Source organism: Callospermophilus lateralis, chromosome 6 (genome assembly GCF_048772815.1).
Source record: "Callospermophilus lateralis isolate mCalLat2 chromosome 6, mCalLat2.hap1, whole genome shotgun sequence".
NCBI lineage: Eukaryota > Metazoa > Chordata > Mammalia > Rodentia > Sciuridae > Callospermophilus > Callospermophilus lateralis.
In genome coordinates this window covers 126835879-126855322 of record NC_135310.1, presented here as the reverse complement: position 1 = coordinate 126855322, position 19444 = coordinate 126835879, and the positions used below count along the sequence as shown (strand labels likewise).

The 19444-nt window shown below is 43.8% G+C and overlaps 2 protein-coding genes across 3 annotated transcripts; both read left to right on the top strand.

Moving 5' to 3' along the window:
- The first annotated feature begins 605 nt into the window (after positions 1–605).
- Trim39 (tripartite motif containing 39) lies at positions 606–15841 on the top strand. Of its 2 annotated transcripts, XM_076859057.1 has the most exons (7): positions 607–1582; positions 3648–4107; positions 5484–5579; positions 10416–10646; positions 11998–12020; positions 12777–12892; positions 13800–15841. In XM_076859057.1, the coding sequence occupies exons 2-7, from the start codon at positions 3655–3657 to the stop codon at positions 14345–14347; spliced, it is 1467 nt and encodes a 488-aa protein (XP_076715172.1). In that variant the 5' UTR covers positions 607–1582; positions 3648–3654; the 3' UTR covers positions 14348–15841. The 2 variants fall into 2 exon arrangements, with proteins under 2 accessions (XP_076715173.1, XP_076715172.1); XM_076859058.1 differs by having other exon boundaries at positions 606–4107; positions 13774–13850.
- A 1095-nt stretch (positions 15842–16936) lies between these two features.
- Rpp21 (ribonuclease P subunit p21) lies at positions 16937–19110 on the top strand. Its single transcript, XM_076859059.1, has 5 exons — positions 16937–17021; positions 17097–17197; positions 17290–17372; positions 18623–18748; positions 18971–19110. The coding sequence occupies exons 1-5, from the start codon at positions 16965–16967 to the stop codon at positions 19087–19089; spliced, it is 486 nt and encodes a 161-aa protein (XP_076715174.1). The 5' UTR covers positions 16937–16964; the 3' UTR covers positions 19090–19110.
- Positions 19111–19444: the final 334 nt, after the last annotated feature.

The following is a 19444-nucleotide window of genomic DNA, read 5'->3' as shown; positions in this document are numbered from 1 at the left end:
TCAAAACCAGAACTCAAATCTCAGCTGCCTCACAATCCCTCCAAGTCAAACCTAAGTCAAGACTGACTGCCCAATTCATGTCTTTCAAACTACCTTACCTATGAATTCAGGTGTTTATGTACTGCTGTTATAATCCCTAGTAGCCAAACTAGCAACGCAGAAAAAAAGTTAATAAATGTATTTTTCTCGAGTTTAATCTTCAAATTGTTAGCTACCAGAGACAGACACAGAGACAGAAGCCAAGGGAGAGCAAGAATAAGAAAAGGAAGGTCAGAAAAAAATAGGCCTGTTGTAATTAGCATGTGTGATGCTAAAATCTTTACACCTTGGAAATGTGATGTTGTTTTCTGCAATAATAGTTTCTGACAGGAGGTTAAATACAATACGGTGTTTGAAAGCAGAATCACAAAACTTACACAGGAACAAATAGAACCACTTTTTCCCTAAACACTGACATTTGCTTATCTCTTTCAAACATTCTGCTTGCTACTATGGAAGGCAGAAGAGGCAAACTACCTTTGCTACCAGCATTGTCACACCCCTCCCAGCATTAACTCCTCCCCAACTCCACCTACCTCAACCAGCAGACTTCCCCTTGCCTCACTTCTTCCAAAATCAGATATTCGAAGATCCAGCCGCGAGAGAGCAAAGCAGAGAAACCATGATGCAAAAGTCTTGTGTCTCCCTCGCAAGTATCGTCTGCTATTATGGAAGAACTTAAGTCGGCCCGAAAATTGGAAAGAATGGGCCTTGGCGCTCATCGGGATAAGTTTTACTGAGCGCCTGGGGCGGTTGGACACCGTGCGAGAAGCTAAGGATATAAAGGTGAGCAGCAGAGTCGCGATAACCGCTCTAGTAGCTTCCATCCCAGAAGAGGCAGTCAATTTCGATAAAGCTCGCCAAGAAGGGGCAACAAGGGGCATCTGAAGCCTGCCGTGGGAAGAGCCTACCTGCTCCTTAAACATTAAAAGGCTAAATCTCAACTAGTCGGAAGTGACGTGCCAGCTGAGACCGCAGGTCCGCCACGCAATTGGCCACCGCCTAAAGTAACCATCCTTTCCCCAGACTGACCCGAAGACAGAAAAAGTGTGGCCGAAAGCCCAGAATCTGGGCTTCGACGACTTCCAGCCTCACCAGGATCAGCATCGCCTGGCCAGAGTCCAGGCCCGCAACCGGGACAGAACAGCTCCGCCAACCTGGGCGGTACGGCGCCCAGCGAGCAATGGGCTTCAGTTTTCCATCACGCGCATGCGCGGTCCTCTATCTCCGGAGGAGTCCTCAGGTCATCTGGACGCCGGCATTTCAGCTACCTGCAGCTCCGGGTACCTTCTCACCCTTGACGACTCCTGCTGGTCCTCAACTCCGGCCCCGCTCCTTCCTCTTCCGCAGGCACCGCTAGGCCCTCGCGCGTTAGCCCGCCGATACCCCAGCTTCCACTGACACGAGTCTCCGCGCAGCGCCGCTTCCGCTTCCGGCGAGTATTGTGTGTCGCGCCGCGGGGCGGGGGCGAGGGGAGGAGGAAGGAGGGAGGCAGCTCTCCGCCGGCTCCGCGCCCCGTACTCCCGGACCCGAAGCCGGGAAGGTAGGTGCTGTCCCGTTGCCGCGCTTAGGCCGGGTGCCTGCCCACACCGGCCGGCTCCGCACGCCGCGTCCCAGCGCCCGGCAACTGCGTCACCGGCCCCCCGCACGTAACCACAGCTGCCTCCGCCCGCCTAGGGCCCGGGCGGACGTTTTGCCGCCCCGGCGACGTCAGCGCGTCCGGCGTTGCTTGGCTACCCCGCTGTTCCCCCGTCCCGTTGCCGCTCGTCTCCCCGGGTGAAACTGACGCCGTCACCGCGGGTCTCGGCTGCGTCAGAGCGGCTGGCATCCCACCTTCACGTCACACCTCTTTCTCACCTGGACACGCATCCCTCCCTCCCCGACAACCACGACGTTTCCTCTTTCACCTCTCCAATTTCCCCGCCCCAGATATGGCCGGAGACCACGGAGATGGGGGTGGGACAGAGTTGTGGACCACCCTCATGAGAGGGTCACAAGGTGGAACCTGAACAGTAATAGAAACAAAATGAGGACGTCCCTGAAGTTTGCCCTTCTCCTAAGACATGAGGAATAGGAAAGACCAACCCAGAGGCACTCAGGGCCTAACTCTCGCTGTCCTCTCCACTCTATTCCCCCAGTTCCAAGTCGTCTATTCTTCCCTAATGCATTCCTTATTTCTCTTTCCCACCACTTTGTCAGTCTGGATCCATCCTGGTCTCTAAATGTGCATACAATCAACTCATCCAGGTCAGGAGGCCACCTAATGTCAAGAAGACTGGGGAAGGAGCAGACTAGTCAAAGTTGGATTCTAATGAGTGGAGAAAAATCATCCAGCCGAACTTCTCTCTTGATATTGAGAGAAGAAATTATGGCCCAAATAATTTACCAGCTCCAACTCCAAATTAAACACTTCCCACGTCATTATACAGAAACAATAATTGTCAATCCAACTCATTACCTAGTCACTTCTCTGTCTGTGCATAAACCTACCAAATTTCCTTCCTTTGGTGGGTCTCTTGGGTGTGGTGTGGAGGGCAGAGGGGTTACAGGACTAGAGAAATCAGCTTACTCCGTGTATAAAAGTGTTGATGTTTTAGAGATGGAGTGGGGGACCAGTTTTCTGTTTTATAAATCATCGGGATGCATTTCCAACACTGAGACTTCACCTGAAGGAGATTTGATTGTCTCGTTACTTTTCTTCTTTTAATTCCAACGCTCCAAAGGCTATTAGTTGCAGATACAGTATGTCCAAGGAATTAGTTATCAGTAACTATTTTGAAGTTGGCACTGAATATTTTGAATAGACTCCAAAGTTCTTTCTTCAAAGAAGTTATTGCCCTAGGCTCAGTGGTGTGTTCTTTAATAGAGTTGCTATACATTTATCACTTTTCAGCAGTTCCAGATATTCAAATACACACAAGTAGAAATGAAAGATTTCATTCCAAGAAGAGGACAAACTTCTTCCTCTAGGCTAGTCCTGGTAAAAGGAAGAATAATTTCAAACATTCCTTAAAAGAGGAGATTGTTACCTTTGCCTAACTCAGTTTATTACCCTTTGAAACAGGAATGACAGGGAATCAAGCTAAAGCTCCAATGAACTCTTAATTCTTATGTGACACTTAACTTTAGAATATACCTAATTTAGGAAATCTTAATATCTCGACTTATGTGGCACTTTTTCATTCCTATGCTCCTTTTCTGTTTGTTAGGATAAGATCTCAAACTAAGATGCAATGATCTGGAACTACTGTTTCTAAGACACAAGTAGGGTGAGACTGGACCAGAAGTATGCTGGGCTAGAGTTCAAGGAAACTCGTGTTTCTAACAAGAGGAAACAGAAATAAAAGAGAAGAGAGATGGGAGTTGTGTGTCAGTTTGCTGAAGAGGGGGGAAAAAATAAAACTTAGGTCAAAGACTGAGAGTCATCAAATTGAGAAATGGAGAAAAAGAGATTGTATCTAGTGGAAGAGAAGACGGAAAATACCAAGATGGGGTTAAATCTAGAGTTAAGGTTTAACCTGGGGATAAATATCAATCCAGAGATGAAAAAAAAAATTCATCCTCCAACTAATATTTTTCCTTTCTCTGTCTCCGTACCCATCCCCAAGTTAAATAATGGCAGAGACAAGCCTGTTAGAGGCCGGGGCCTCTGCAGCCTCCACAGCTGCAGCTCTGGAGAACTTACAAGTTGAGGCAAGCTGCTCTGTGTGCCTGGAGTATCTGAAGGAGCCTGTCATCATTGAATGTGGGCATAACTTCTGCAAAGCTTGCATCACCCGCTGGTGGGAGGACCTAGAGAGGGACTTCCCTTGTCCTGTCTGCCGGAAGACATCCCGTTACCGCAGTCTTCGGCCTAATCGCCAACTAGGCAGTATGGTGGAAATTGCCAAGCAGCTCCAAGCTGTCAAGCGGAAGATCCGGGATGAGAGCCTCTGCCCCCAGCACCACGAGGCCCTCAGCCTCTTCTGCTATGAGGACCAGGAGGCCGTATGTTTGATATGTGCAATTTCCCATACCCACCGGGCCCACACTGTCGTGCCATTGGACGATGCTACACAGGAATATAAGGTGGGCCACCAGACACCTGATACCAATGTGGGAAAGAAGGGAGGAGCAGCAGAGAATGGCATACTCTTTGGGTAGAGGAACTTAAGTTCCTGAGGACAAGACTATATCTGGTCCTCATTTATGTAGTTCCCCTCGTAGCTACATAAATGGGGGTACACAGTACATCTGATCAGTTGTCCTCTGCATGAAGAGTCATGGATGAATATTTGGTATGTGTGTCCTTGGAGTATATCATATTTTTCATAAGTGAGTGAAACCTGTGGCAAAGATCAGATTTGGGAAGAACTGAAAAGTATTCTGGTTTCTTCATTCTGCCTCGCTGCTCGGGATACTTCTTGGTTTCCCATCGGTATTGGGAATAGGTAACATTACTTTAGACTGATACTAAGTTGAACTCTAGTCTGTTGTTTGCATCTTCCCCAGATAATGGGTAACATGGCGCCTTGTCTGACTTACTGCTGGGACACAGGGTAAATGTTTGAGTAATAGAAACTAAAGATTTTAGTGTCTTCATTACATACTTAATTATATTAATGAAATCTGGAAGCAAAAGATTTAAGGTAATTTATAATATATTACTATATATGTATATGTATAATAATCAAGTTGTTTTTAAGTGGGTAGATTTAGATAGGAGGATAGATTTAAAGAAGGGTATCAGGGTACAAAAGATGGGGTGGAAAAGGACATCCCAGGAACAAACCTACATTTTCTACCTTACTTGAGTTATTAGAATTTGTCCTGATGTCACCAGGCAGTTATAGGAGTTGTTAGTCAGCTCCTTTTACTCTCCTCCCCTGTGAACCTTCCAAATTCTCTCCTCAAAGAAACTCCTATCCCTTCATTCTCAGGAATCTGGAGATTGCTTGGGGCTGGGGATGTAGTTCAGTGGTAGAGTGTGTGTTTAATATGCACAAGGCCCTACTTTTGATCCCCAGCACCACCAAAAAAAAAATATTTGGCAATAATAGGCAGTTAGTTGTCCATAAAAAAATGGATAGGGAAGGACACAGAATTGATGAGAGCTAGACAACTATATCGGATTCAGTGGGAGGAAGTTGAGTAAGCAGGGTGAATTAGGGCTAAGCTGTAGCAGGAGGAGGGATATCCAAGAAGTTGACATCTCAAATTGTTGTCTACAAAGAGAGTTGGATCAAGAGATGTTAAAACGGATAGAAAGCAAACAAATGTGTTGGAGCTGGGTATATGACCCAGTGGTAGAGCACTTACCTAGTGTGTGCAAGAACTTGAGTTTGATCCCCAGCACACACACAAAAAAAAAGAAGAAGAAGAAATTTTTTTAAAAATGGGTTAACCTCTTGAGCAGTGAATATACCAACCAACCCAAAAGTTATCTCTCCCACTTCCTCCCTCAGGAAAAACTGCAGAAGTGCCTAGAGCCCCTGGAGCAGAAGCTACAGGAGATCACTCGATGCAAGTCCTCTGAGGAGAAGAAGCCTGGAGAACTCAAGGTAAAGACAGGCAATCCCATTCATGTTGTTTTACAAAGTATTTGTAAATGAAGGAATTAACTACACATTGTTTAATCCACTGGTTCCAGTATATTAGAAAAATGCTGTTCTCTCAAAAATGATGATGATTTATTACACTTTATTGTCACTAAATAATGTACTTAATGGGGCTGGGTTTGTGGCTCAAGTGGTAGCGTGCTTGCCTAGCATGCATGAGGCACTGGGTTCGATTCTCAGCACCACATAAAAATAAAATAAAGGTATTGTGTCCACCTAAAACTAAAAAAAATAAATAAATATTTTTAAAAAATGTACTTAAATTACTTGTCATGAATTAAGAATTGAGGAGAAGGATGTAAGCAATGAAGGATAAAACAAGATAATCTAATCTGGTAAGTTGAGGGAGTTCTTGTCTGTTTGTCTCCTTTTTTCATTAAGCAAAAGAGATTGCTAAGAATGTAGGGATAGGACTTTCTTTGAGGAGAGAAGAATTTGGAAGATTCACAAGGGAGAAGGTTAAAAGGAGCTGACTAACAGCTCCTAAAACTGCCTGGTGACATCTGGACCACATTCTAATAACTCAAGTAAGGTAGAAAATGCAGGTTTATTCCTGGAATGTCCTTCCCCTCCCCATCCTTCATCTATAGAAGAATCCTGTCCATCCTTCAGTTAGAATAAAAGCTACTTCCTATGAGGACTTTCATGGCTCTTCAGAAATTAGTTTTATTAAATTTTATACAATTTTGCATCTTTTTCATAGCATTATCTTATTTGTAGAATGGCATTTTGATGTCTAAGTTATTTCTTCTATTGGATGGTAAATAATGAGTAGTAACAAATGTAACTAATATTTAGTTCTGTGCATTAATTCATTGGAAGTCCATGGCTTTCCAAATTTATAAGGTCATACTAAATCTTAGGGTTCTGGGCTGGGGTTATGGCTCAACGATAAAGTGCTTGCCTAGCACATGCAAGGCCCTGGGTTCAATCCTCAGCACTACATGAAAATACATAAAAGGTATTGTGTCCAACTACAACTAAGAAATAAATACTTTTTTAAAAAAATCTTAGGGTTCTTCCCAAGTTGGAGGTCTAAGAGTTCAGGCCACACTTGAGACATTGGGATGTAGAAAAGTTAGATGACAAATAGAAGAAGATCCTAAGGCCATTTTTAACATGGGTAATTTTAGATACTCTGTAAGGTAAAGATTATTACCCCCAGTTTACACTAGAGAAAAAAAAAAAAGAGGCTTTTTCTAGTCCAACATCATGTATCCAGTAAGTGGCAAAACCAGGGACACTAGTTCCTTGTAAATCAGTAAGTATTTATTTAGCTCCTGGTATAGGCCAAGGCCTATATTTGACATTATAAAATACTGATAAACAAAAACACAGTCCCTGTCCTCCTGAGCTTAAAGTCAGGTGGAGAAAATGAATAATGACATAGCACAAAAAGCACAGCTGCAAGTTCATAAGACAATAATATAGGTAAGGCACAGTGGCACACACCTATAATCTCAGCTACTAGAGAGGCTAAGGCAGAAGGATCACAAGTTCAAGGCCAGCCTAGGCCTTATGACCCTGTCTCAAAATAAAAGGGGCTGGAATGTAACTCAGTTGTAGAGCACCCTTGAGCTCAATCAACCTCAGTACCAGAACATGGGTGGGGAGGGGAGGAAGACAGCATAGAAATCTGACCTTGTTAAAGGTTTCCTGAAGAAGTAATAAGTATTTAGAGTTGAAATTCAGGGATCACCAGAAATTAAACACGGGTTTTCAAGTAAAAACACTAATTATTTAATAATGAATGATAATATTTCAACAGAAAGCAATTATTATTATTTTAGTGCTTCATATATTTTACCAAAGCAAACATTCAGGTTTTTAAAAACTTGAACAAATTTTTATCACAAAAATAAAACTCTTTTTAAGTCACTGATTACTCACAAAGTATTTTCACACCATTCGTGACTTCATACATGTGCTTAGAGTAATGCTGTCTAGCTCATTTCACCATTATTCCTACCCTCATGTCCCCTCCCTTCCCCTCCCTCCCCTTTGCCCTATCTAAAGTTCCTCCATTCCTCTCATGCTCTCTCCCACCAATCACCATTATGAGTCAGCATCCTCATATCAAAGAAAACATTTGGCCTTTTTTAGGGGGGACTGGCTTATTTCACTTAGCATTATATTCTCCAACTTCATCCATTTATCTGCAAATGCCATAATTTTATTCTCTTTTAATGCTGAGTAATGTTCCATTGTGTATATATATAGATATATAGATATATCAAAGTTTCCCATCCATTCATCTACTGAAGGGCATCTGGGTTGGTTCCACAATTTAGTTATTGTGAATTGTGCCACTATAAACATTGATATGGCTGGGTCCCTTTAGTATGTATTTTAAGTCCTTTGGGTTTAGAACAAGGAATGGGATAGCTGGGTCAAATGGTGGTTCCATTCCAAGTTTTCCAAGAAATCTCCATAGTGCCTTTCAGATTGGCTGCACCAATTTGCAGTTCCACCAGCAATGTATGAGTGTGCCTTTTTCCCCACATCCTCGTCAACACTTAAACTACCACAGAAAATATTCTTTTTATGACCATTTGAATTCATGTTCTTCCCTTTCCCTCATCTCCACCTCCAGAATCAGACTCAGTGTCCCTTTTAAAAATAGTTGGTAGGGGCTGGGGCTGTAGCTCAGTGGCAAAGCGCTCACCTGGCACGTGCAAAGCCCTGGGTTCGATCCTCAGCACCACATATAAATAAATAAAGAAAGATAGTCTAGTCCTAATGAGTTTGTTTAGTTATTGCTCTAAGAAAATAAGATCTAGTCCTAATGAGTTTTTTTTAGTTATTCCAGGAAATTCTGGTATATTTAAACCATGTAAGAATTCCTCTGTGTGTTTACACAAAATGACATTCAAGTCCATACCTATATGTTTAATATCCAGCAGAACATAGAAAATGATGAAGGAAGCTGGGTGTGGTGTCACACACCTATAATCCCATTGATTTGGAAGGCTAAATCAGGAGGATTGCAAGTTCAAGGCCAGCCTCAGCAACTTAGTGAGGCCCTTAGCAACTTAGCAAGACCCTATCTCAGAATAATAAGGGTTGGGGATGTGGCTCAGTGATTAAGTGGCCTTGGGTTCAATCCCCAGTACCAAGAAGAAAAATGATGCAAGACAGTTTACCATGTAGCATTGTCTCTCACACATTGGAGGAATAATGTCCTTAGAGGGACATGGCACCCTTGTTAAGAACCACTGTCCTACAAATACAGAGTGAGAAAAGAGAAGGGATAGTGGGTTTTAAAGAGGGGAAATCTGGGACTGGGGCTGAGGCTCAGTGGTAGAGTGTTAGCCTAGCATGTATGAGACACTGGGTTCGATACTCAGCACCACATATAAATAAACAAATAAAATAAAGGCATTCTGTCCATCTATAACTACAAAAAAAAAAATTTTTTTTTAAAGGGGGGGCGGATCTTTTCTTTCTTCCTATTTACCACTGTTAGGAATTCTAAACTTTTGCCTATATACCACCCCTAAGCATGCTGGCACACAGGCTATATCTTACTTCATGGCAAACATGAGAATATATTCTGTTCTAGTGTGCACTTGAGAATGCAGCAGTAGAGAGTGAAGCGGCAAGTGGCCCTGGAACTAGAACTAGTCAGCCTCCATTGGGAACTAGCTTGCAGTGCAGAAATGCCAGGCTTGTAAAGCCAGCCTAGGCTTTACATTCTCACCCTCTCTTTACCCTTAGTCCTGCCATTCAGTCCTTATCCACTGCCTTACTTCCACTTTTCCCTCTTGGGTTGATGCCTCCTCATCAGTCACATGAATCCTCCATTGGGGAGATCATTTCTTATTTCAGGGAGGAACAAGAGAGAGGATGCACTGAAATCCTTAGTGATAAGGCTGATGTTGGAGTCTTACATTATCAAATCTAAGAGTGTTAGAGGTTTAAATGTATGTGGTGGCATACAGAAGGCATATTCCAAATTTCAAGCAACTGATTTACTAAAAAACATCCATAACCTGTTTCTGGAATGAAAACTACCAATTCTCAGAAATAACTTGAAACTGTTTAACAGGTTCAGTTCTAAAATCTGCATATATGCTTTGTAACAACCCACTAAACTCTTACAGTTTGTGATAGTTTTCCAGTTCTCTGTTTGTTATCAAGTAGATATCTTACCATATACAAATGATGACAGTCTTATCTTAATTTTCTAGTATTTTTACTTTCTCTTTGTTAACAGATTATATAAACTTCAGAGTTGGGAATAAGCAGAAATATCTCTAGTATTCATAAATAGTAGATGTTATATTATTGATTTCTTATATCTTCAATATATTTTATTAAAACATGAAAATTAACTTTTGAGAAGTTTATTTACTGACTAACTTAATTTTCTTAGATAATGGGAAGGAGAGTTAGTAATCTCTCAATAGGCTGGGTATGGAAATGGCATGCCTGTAATCCCAGTGACTAAGGAGGCTGAGGCAAGAGGATTGGCAAATTCAAGGCCAGCCTAGACAACTAGCAAGACTTGTCCAAAAATAAAAAAGCTCAGTAGCAAAGTGCCCTGGGCTCAGTTTCAGTTCTGCAAAAATAATTAAATCAGTTTCCCAGTGGTCTCCACTGTCAAGTCATCAGTGGGTGATGGCACCATTCTTTATAGATTTTAGTAGAGAGAAAATGTGTCCTGTTAACTTATTTTAATGACACTGGAACTCTTTGTTAATTCATGTACCTGGTGGGTCATGGAGAAGCTACCCCCAAGCCCACTGATCCTGCTGATAAAATATCCTCTTTCCTCAGAGACTAGTGGAGAGTCGTCGACAGCAGATCTTAAAGGAGTTTGAAGAGCTTCATAGGCGGCTGGATGAAGAACAGCAGGTATTGCTTTCAAGACTAGAGGAGGAGGAACAGGACATTCTACAAAGACTGCGAGAAAATGCTGCTCACCTTGGGGACATGCGCCGGGACCTGGCCCATTTGGCTGCCGAGGTGGAGGGCAAATGCTTACAGTCAGGCTTCGAGATGCTTAAGGTTCGACCTTTGCCCCTGCATAGCCCCTCAGGTGGAACACAGTATAGCTTTGCACAGGCCAGTCTGTCAGTCAAGGGTGCTCACTCCCTTGCTGTACTTCCCCAAGTCCAATTCTTTCTTCCAGACTTACATAGAGGATCTTTTTCTACAGCGAGCTTCTCTGATTTTTCTCATCCCCTTCTAATCATTTTTGTGTTCTTATGTCTCATCAACAATTATGTGCTTAATTTGTTATGGGGTTTTTGTTTTTTTTTTTTTTTTGGTTTTTGGTTTTTGGGGTTTTTGTTTTTTGGTTTTTTTTTTTTTTTTTTGATTTTGTGGTGGTGCTGGGCATTAAACCTAGGGCCTTGTGCGTGAGAGGCAAGCACTCTACCAACTGAGCTATATCCTCAGCCCTTGTGTTTAATTTGTCCCAGAGGAAAAAAAAAATCACCCTTGAGAGAAGTCTAGTCTACGTAGTAAAAAACTATGCATTAAAAATTTTGTAAATATAGTTTCCATTACTTTTTTCATCCTAATACTTGATTTACCTAGTGCTAAAAAGAATTGAAAGTTAGTTTAAAGGATACTTGAAATTATGTATAAATAATAACATTGCTTTTGATATGTTAATGATACCTCTAAAATGTTTGAAATAGTTTTGTTCTCTTCAAAAGATGCATAATGTTAGTAAGGCTATAGGGTACATATTTCTTAGAGACCAGAATACCAGCATTTGAATCAGTGAAGCTTCATTGTATGTTGTTTATCTACATGTTATGTATTGCTTGGTATTGATTGCCGTCCTTTCATGTATGTATGTTCTGCATTAAACTGGGAAATCCTTGTAGGGCAGAAATTTGTCTTCTTTGTCTTCTGGACCCCAAGTATTCTCAAATCAGGGTTGGCACACACTTACTGTTTATTAACCCGTGCCAGATAGGGAATACCAAACCACAATGGGAAAGTGTGATTTGTTCTATGCCACCAATCTGGAACTATCTGTACTGATTCTCGAGGAGACTGAGGTATGTGATTGGTACTTGGGGAACAGAGTAAAGAGAGACACAATATGTATACCTTGCAGGGAGCTCCCAGTGTCCTTGAGGAGCAAAGACAAACATACAAGAAACCATTTGGAAGTGATATAAATTACCAAGCTTCCGGATGACCAACAGTTGAAAGTGGAGATTATTTTAAGAGAGATGTATTCAGATCCCTCTGGAACTCTAACCCTTGCATTGTAACTATCAGTTTGCACTGTGCCTATTCTATAGATCTAGAACTTTTGGGATGGGGTGGGGGGGACCTTTTGCCTTCAGGATGCTTGAATGCCAGGACCAATCTTGCTTTCTTTTCTCATTCCCTCTAGGATGTCAAAAGTACCCTGGAAAAGTAAGTGATTCTTATATCTTTCTGAGTAAGTTAGATCTTGGCGTAGAGACTAAAGGTATTATAATGATTTGGGGTAGTAAGGATGGGAAAAATCATGCAGTATCTGGATAGGACATGGGAGAGGTTCATTGCAGCCATGAAGCCAGGTAGAGAACAAATCATTAAAAATAATAATTCCTTACTTTTTCCCCTTTAAACATCAGGATTTGGTAAGGACAATGATAATGTAGAACCATATTCTGCTTGTACCTGTGGATGGAATTGTGTCGAAACAAGAGGGCAGGAGAAAGGGGATGAGAAAGCAAGAAGGATGATTATCATTTGCATGAAGTATAAGAATACCCCATGCTGGGCACCATGAGGCATGCCTATTAATCCCAGCTACTTGAAGCAGGAGGATTTTAAATTCAAGGCCAACCTGAGTAACTTTAGTCTCAAAATAAAATACAAAAAGGGCTGGGGATGTTAAATAGTGGTAGAGTGCATAAGGCCCTGGGTTGGATCCCAAGTACAGAGAGAGAGAGAGAGAGAGAGAGAAAGTAAGTTTGGAGGTTTATTCTCAAGATAAGTACCAGTGTAGGAGAGCAGATAGCGCTCCACCGATAACACAAGAAAGCAATTGTCTTCAGGAAGAAGATAGAAAGTGAGAAGATGGAGAATTTTAGTTTCTCCCTAAAGATTACAACATCTGAATATGCACTTGACTGGTATCCCCTGACCCTGCCCTTTCTCCCCCTATCTTTCTATCTGTCTTAGATGTGAGAAGGTGAAGACCATGGAGGTGACTTCAGTATCCATAGAGCTGGAAAAGAACTTCAGCAATTTCCCCCGACAATACTTTGCCCTAAGGAAAATCCTTAAACAGCTAATTGGTGAGTTGTTCCCAATCTTTTTTTTTTTTTTTTTTTAAGAGAGAGAGAGAATTTTTTAATATTTATTTTTTTAGTTTTCGGCAGACACAACATCTTTGTTTGTATGTGGTGCTGAGAATCGAACCCAGGCTGCACGCATGCCAGGCAAGCGCGCTACCGCTTGAGCCACATCCCCAGCCCAAGAGAAAAGTCTTTAAATCCTACCTTATATGGGCTTCAATTATTTCGTGCCCACTCCTACCTCCACCCCTTTAGTTGGCTTTCGGTCTCACCCTGAGTCACAGAACTCTGAGTGAAAGGAAGCCATAGATGTCGTCTACTTCTAAATCTACATTTTTCTAAATAGGGACCCAGAAAGGTTAAATAACTTACCCAAGACATCAGATGAAGTGGCCATAGAATTTACCGTCTCGGCTGGGGCAATGCTGAGCATGAACAGGAATATCATAATATTTATGCAGGAAAAATAGTCATAAAGCAGAACCATTCCAAGAAAACAGACACATGCTAACCTTGTCCCTAGACCATACTGCTGACTTGCTCTGGATTCTTCTTCCACTTTCTATTCTGGCCCTCATACCACACCTTGCACTTTTCCATATAGTGAGATAAATGAAGAAATCAGATGAGGAAAAGACAAGGACAGGAACCTATCCCCACAGAGACTTTTCTTTCAGAGTCAAGAGATCATTATCTGTTTATTTTAGGATCAGGGTGAGAAGTGAAGCCTTTGTTGCCTCCTTTTCCTTTGGTGACACTATGGATTGAGAATGTTAACCAACTCATGGTGTTCTGAGGACCTTTAAGGGACCAGGCTCTGTATATACAGGCAGGCTGAAAAAGTGAGGCAGGGGTGTTTAGCTATTCCCATCCTCATCTAGCTCCCCACTCTGGCTTCTCCCGCCAGCGGATGTGACCCTGGACCCTGAGACTGCTCATCCTAACCTAGTCCTGTCAGAAGATCGTAAAAGCGTCAAGTTTGTGGAGACAAGACTCCGAGATCTCCCTGACACGCCACAGCGTTTCACCTTCTACCCTTGCGTCCTGGCTACTGAAGGTTTCACCTCAGGTCGACACTACTGGGAGGTGGAGGTGGGGGACAAGACCCACTGGGCAGTGGGTGTGTGCCGGGACTCTGTGAGCCGAAAGGGCGAGCTGACTCCACTCCCTGAGACTGGCTACTGGCGTGTGCGGCTGTGGAATGGGGACAAGTATGCAGCCACCACCACACCTTTTACCCCTTTGCACATCAAGGTAAAACCCAAGCGGGTAGGCATATTCCTAGACTACGAGGCTGGCACGCTATCATTTTACAACGTCACAGACCGCTCTCATATCTACACCTTTACTGATACTTTTACTGAGAAACTTTGGCCCCTCTTCTACCCAGGCATCCGGGCTGGTCGGAAGAATGCTGCACCACTTACCATCAGGCCCCCAACAGATTGGGAGTGACAGGTTGAGATGTGGGATTAACTGGGGTGAGGCAGAGTCAAAAGCTATGGGCCTTCCTTCTTGTGTCCTGCTGGAACGTCTTGGTGTCTGCCTGGTTCCAGTCCTGAGTCATCTTGGAGAAACATTCTGGCCTCCGGGATGGTTTGTGTGGAGGAGTAGGTAGGACTGGGCTGCATGATGGAGCACGGGTATGTCTCCCTCCTCACCGTGGGGAGCTGGTTGCCAGGAGAATGTCTCCCTGACATCCATCAGGTTTTCTATTGCACAAGGAAAGGTTGGGAAGGAAGGAGAGACTTCCAGAAACAAAAAGTCTATGGGAGAGTCTAACTTGCTTAAGTAGGAGGAGAAAACAGAAACCCTTTCCTAATATTTGACCCAGAATAGACTTGTTTTTTGAGGAAAATCACAGGGATCGGTGTACCTCTAGATTGAAAAAAGATGAATGACCATTGTTGTCATGGGTCTAGAAGTTGAATTTTTCTGAAGGCAGAGTTTGGACATCAAAGTAGATTACAAAGAAGATCAGGTAAGAGGTCTAAAGCAACAGATTCCTAGAAACCAATGAAGGAGAGGGAAGTTTCTTCGGTGTTCTATTCCCAGGGTAAGGTTGCCATTGTGAGTAGGATTGGCCAGAGGTAGGAATGTGGAGAAAAGGAAAGGATGGGAATAAAGGAGAACCTGTGTCCCTACCTTGGCCTTCCGCTGGCTATTTGCCTGCCTCCTCACAGTCGGTGGTCTCCAAGAAGTTGCACGACCTGTTCCTCTTCAGAGGCAAGGGGAAGAGATTGTGCAAGACACAGCTACACTTACACTTTTCCCAAAAGAACTTGGAGAGCAGAGAGTCAGGTATTAGAGAAAAGAGAAAAGTATATCTATCCAAAGCCCTGGCCTTAAAGAATGTTACTGAATAACTATTCCCAAGTCGTTAGCCTTGTCACCTGGCTCAGGTGTCCAAGCCAGAAAGGAAGAAAGATAAGGGAGTCTTTCTCACCCTAAAGACAGGGTACATTTAGGAAAGGGCTGGATAGGCAGCTTCCTTTTGCCTGTGCATTGGCCTGGAACTAGTGTTCACAACAGCCTTTTGCTCGTTTGTTGCCATCCTTCACCCTTTGCCATTCCCCTTTTTGAATGTAAATCATTTTAATGTTAGGCCAAAATAAACAACCTATAGGGTATATATGTTGTCAAAAAAAGGTAAAGAGATGCATGCCAAACCAAACTAAAACATCTTGGATATCTGCTGCTTGGGTAATCTTCACAGAAGACTGACACAAGAAGCTGCAGTTTACTGAGGGCATTTCAGTTCCTCTTACCACCTCAACAGGACTCTGTCCACTTTCCTCCTCTTACCTTTGTGCCTTGACTGTGGTTCTTTGTGGCAAGATACTTTGGTTGGTAAAAATAATATGGAACAAAGGATCCACTGAAGTGATCTCTGTGTTGAGTGCTAATTTGGGCATGGCCTTATGTTTATTGTAAAATCACTGGGTGTCAACAATGCATGTTCCTGGGTCTTGCCTGCAGTGTTTGATCAATGTCTGGTTGGACCTGGGGATCTCAACATTTTAAATACATTCCTCATTCAAATCTGAGGACCCTTGCTAAACTTCACCTAGAGGAGGTTTTAGCTAATTTCCTTCTTCTGAGATGGGAGCAGAATATCACCCTCTCCTGACTTACACTGCCCTCTCTTAGTGTTCAATCAGGTTTTGTACCTCCAGTTTTAATTCCTCTGCTTTTGACCTCAGAAACTGGTTGTCATTAACTGGGTATCAGTGATAAACACAGGATGCCAGACAACAAATGGGAGGCAGAAAGAGGTCAGAGGAGTGTGAAGTTGATGTCTCTGTGGAGTAAGTAGGCTGCAGTCTGGGCAGAGGATACTGTTGGCAGTTTGCTGTACATACAACAAGGAATTTAAAACTATTCACTGAGCAAGTAGGGATCACCTGCTACATGTCCAGCACTGTAACAAGTGTTTCATTGGTAAGTGTAAAAGTGGAACCAGGCTGTGCTGAGGGCCAGGAGCCCTCCTTCCTTATCCTGCCACCCTCATGACCCTTTCCACTTTGACCTCAGAGGACACCAATTTTTTGTTGTTTTTAATGTAAGCCTCTATTCCTTCAGTCTGTAGATTTTCCAGGAAACTGCCTTTAACTTAGTAGAGCAGAAGGTATAAGTTGCACATAACCATTTCCCCAATCTGTCTGCGTGAGGAAACCAGACTTATCTCCTGAAAATATTTCCCACTTTTAAGAACCTCTCCTGGGCTAGGGTTGTAGCTCAATGGTCGAGCACTTGCATAGCCCGTGTGAGGCACTGGGATCTATCATCAGCACCACATAAAAATAAAGGTATTGTGTCCTTCTACAACTAAAATAATAAAAAGATCCTCTCCTGCCCATTTGCCGCTCCAGTCTCTGCTAAGTACATGATCATAGTTTTAAGGAAGAGTGAAAGGAACTCAAAAGTCATAAAGGGATCCTGTGCTGGATTGGCAGAGAACAGGTTCCCAAACCTAAGGCTGCGGGCCTGGGCACTACACCTCCCAGAAGGCCTTGCGCGGGCGCAAGAGGCGGGGCCTGCGAGCGGGTGCGCTTGTTGCTGGGGCGCCCGGATGGCGGGACCAGTGAAGGACCGCGAGGCCTTCCAGAGACTCAGCTTCTTGTACCAGGTGAGTGAGCAAGTGCCGCGTAGGGAAGGGATTCTGGTGCGCCGGGCCCTGGAGTGACCGCTGCCTTCCCCCCAGGCCGCCCACTGTGTCCTTGCGCAGGACCCCGAGAACCAGGCGCTGGCGAGGTTTTACTGCCACACGGAAAAGACCATTGCGAAGCGACTAGTCCTGCGACAGTGAGGCATCGCGGGTCTGGGCGGTGGGCGGGACCGAGAAGGAAAGGTGAGGAAGCGCGGGCATTCAGACGACCTTTCCCCTCCGCCCCCAGGGACCCCTCGGTGAAAAGGACCCTATGTCGCGGCTGCTCCTCCCTCCTCATCCCTGGCCTCACCAGCACCCAGCGCCAGAGACGTGAGTGCTCCTGGCAAAATGGGGTGGTTGCGGAGCTCCGGAAGAGGGGAGGGCGGGGCCAAACCGCTCCATCCTCACCTTAGATTGGTAGGGCTTTGGAATATGCTGGAGCCAGCTTTCTCTAGGTCTGAATTAAAGGTTTTTTTCTTTGATTTTTGTACCGAGGATTGACCTCGGGGACACTCGGTCACTGAGTCACATCCCCAGCCCTATTTTTGTATTTTATTTAGAGACAAGGTCTCACTGAGTTGCTTAGCGCCTCTCTAAATTGCTGAGGCTGGCTTTGAACTCGCTATCCTGCAGCCTCTGCCTCCGCCTCTGGAGCCGCTGGGATTACAGCTGTGCACCACTGCTCCCCGTATAAATTAAATTTCTAATGTCCCTGGGACAAACTAAAGACTGGGCTTGGCTTTTATTCCTATTTGGGTGGAAGAAAAATTATGCCTTAAGAGGCAATCTCACCGAGACACAATAACAGATACTGTGTGGTAGCACCTTTCATTCGTTCACTCAAGAAATATTTCTTTTCTGCCAGTCGCAGTGGCTCAGGCCTGTAATCCCCGCTGCTGGGGGAGGCTGAGGCAGGAGGATCGCAAATTCAAAGTTGTCTCAGCAACTTAGAAGCCCTAAGCAATTCAAGGATACCCTGTCTCTAAATAAAATACTAAAAGAGCTGGAGACGTGATTCAATGGTTGAGTGCCCCTGGATTCAACCCCTGGTACTACCCCCCCCCCCCCAAAAAAAAAAGACCTTATTAGCTAAAATATGTCAAGTACTATATTCAAATTACACCCTGGAGAGAGAGACTAAAATAGAAACAAAAGAATGTAGGGGAGAAAAATGCTTTAATTGAGAGGAGGGTAAAGTAGAATGCTGAATTATTTATGCCAGTGGTGATGCGGTACATGATAAATAAAGGTAGCTAGACAGAGAAATTCTAAGCATGGATGAGAATTTCCAGACATGAGAATTTGTGGTACTGTCAAGGAAATCAGAGTTGGGGAGGCTGGAATTTGAGTTGTGCAGGAGCAAGAGTTGAGGGAAACAATCCATATCTTTATCCTGTTAAGGAATTTAGTTTTTGTCTTAAGATTCCAAGAAATTGATGGGATTGGTGCTGAGGCCTGATGCCATGAAATTTACATTCAAAGTGGGAGTAGGGAATAGGATTCCTACTGGAAAAACTTGGAGGCAAAAGGACCTTTTTTAGGAACCTGGGCACTTTTCCTTTTTCCCACCTTTACCCCAGGCCGCAGGGGACAACGCTGGACAATACAGACCTGCCTGACATGCCAGCGCAGCCAGAGGTTCCTCAATGACCCCAAGCATCTGCTCTGGGGAGACCGGCCTGAGGCTCAGCTGGGGAACCAGGCAGGTGAGAGGTGGTAGACAAAAATAGGGGCTATGGGGCTAGGGATATAGCTTAGTTGGTAGAGTACTTGCCTCGCAAGCACAAGGCCCTGGATTCAATCCCCAGCACCACCGGGGGAAAAAAAAAATGGAGGATATAGAGGACACATAGGTGGTACTGGTTGATGTAAGGGGTGCCAGTCTTAGAAAACTAATTCTGCTTCTCTAATTCTGCTGATCTCCCCAGATTCTAGACCACCACAGCCCTTGCCAAATACAGCTCATCCCATTCCAACCCTTCCTAAAGAGCAAGCGCAACCTCAGGTTCCAATAACCAGTGACGGATTCATCCCACCTTCCAAATAAATAAAGTTTAATTCTTTTTCACTTTGAATGATTCTGTTCTGTGGATATTTTAATTCCCAGTTCCATTTTCCTCTATTTCTGTCTGTATTTCTTGATCACCATCTGACCTCTTCTTTATCCTTCCAATGTTTGTACTCCCAGTATACTGTAGGGAGATCCCAAATTCTATAGATCACTTAGTCCCATTAAGCAGTTCTCCTTTCCAGAGCCTTGACTCCAGTGCCCCATCACTCCTTGCTCAGGGCAATACTGTGTTTGGGACTTGTGTTTCACAGTTTCCTGCAAGAATCTGAATTCCTTGGAGCATTCCATATTTAGATAGCCCTGACTATTGACTAAAGAGGTAGACAGAATA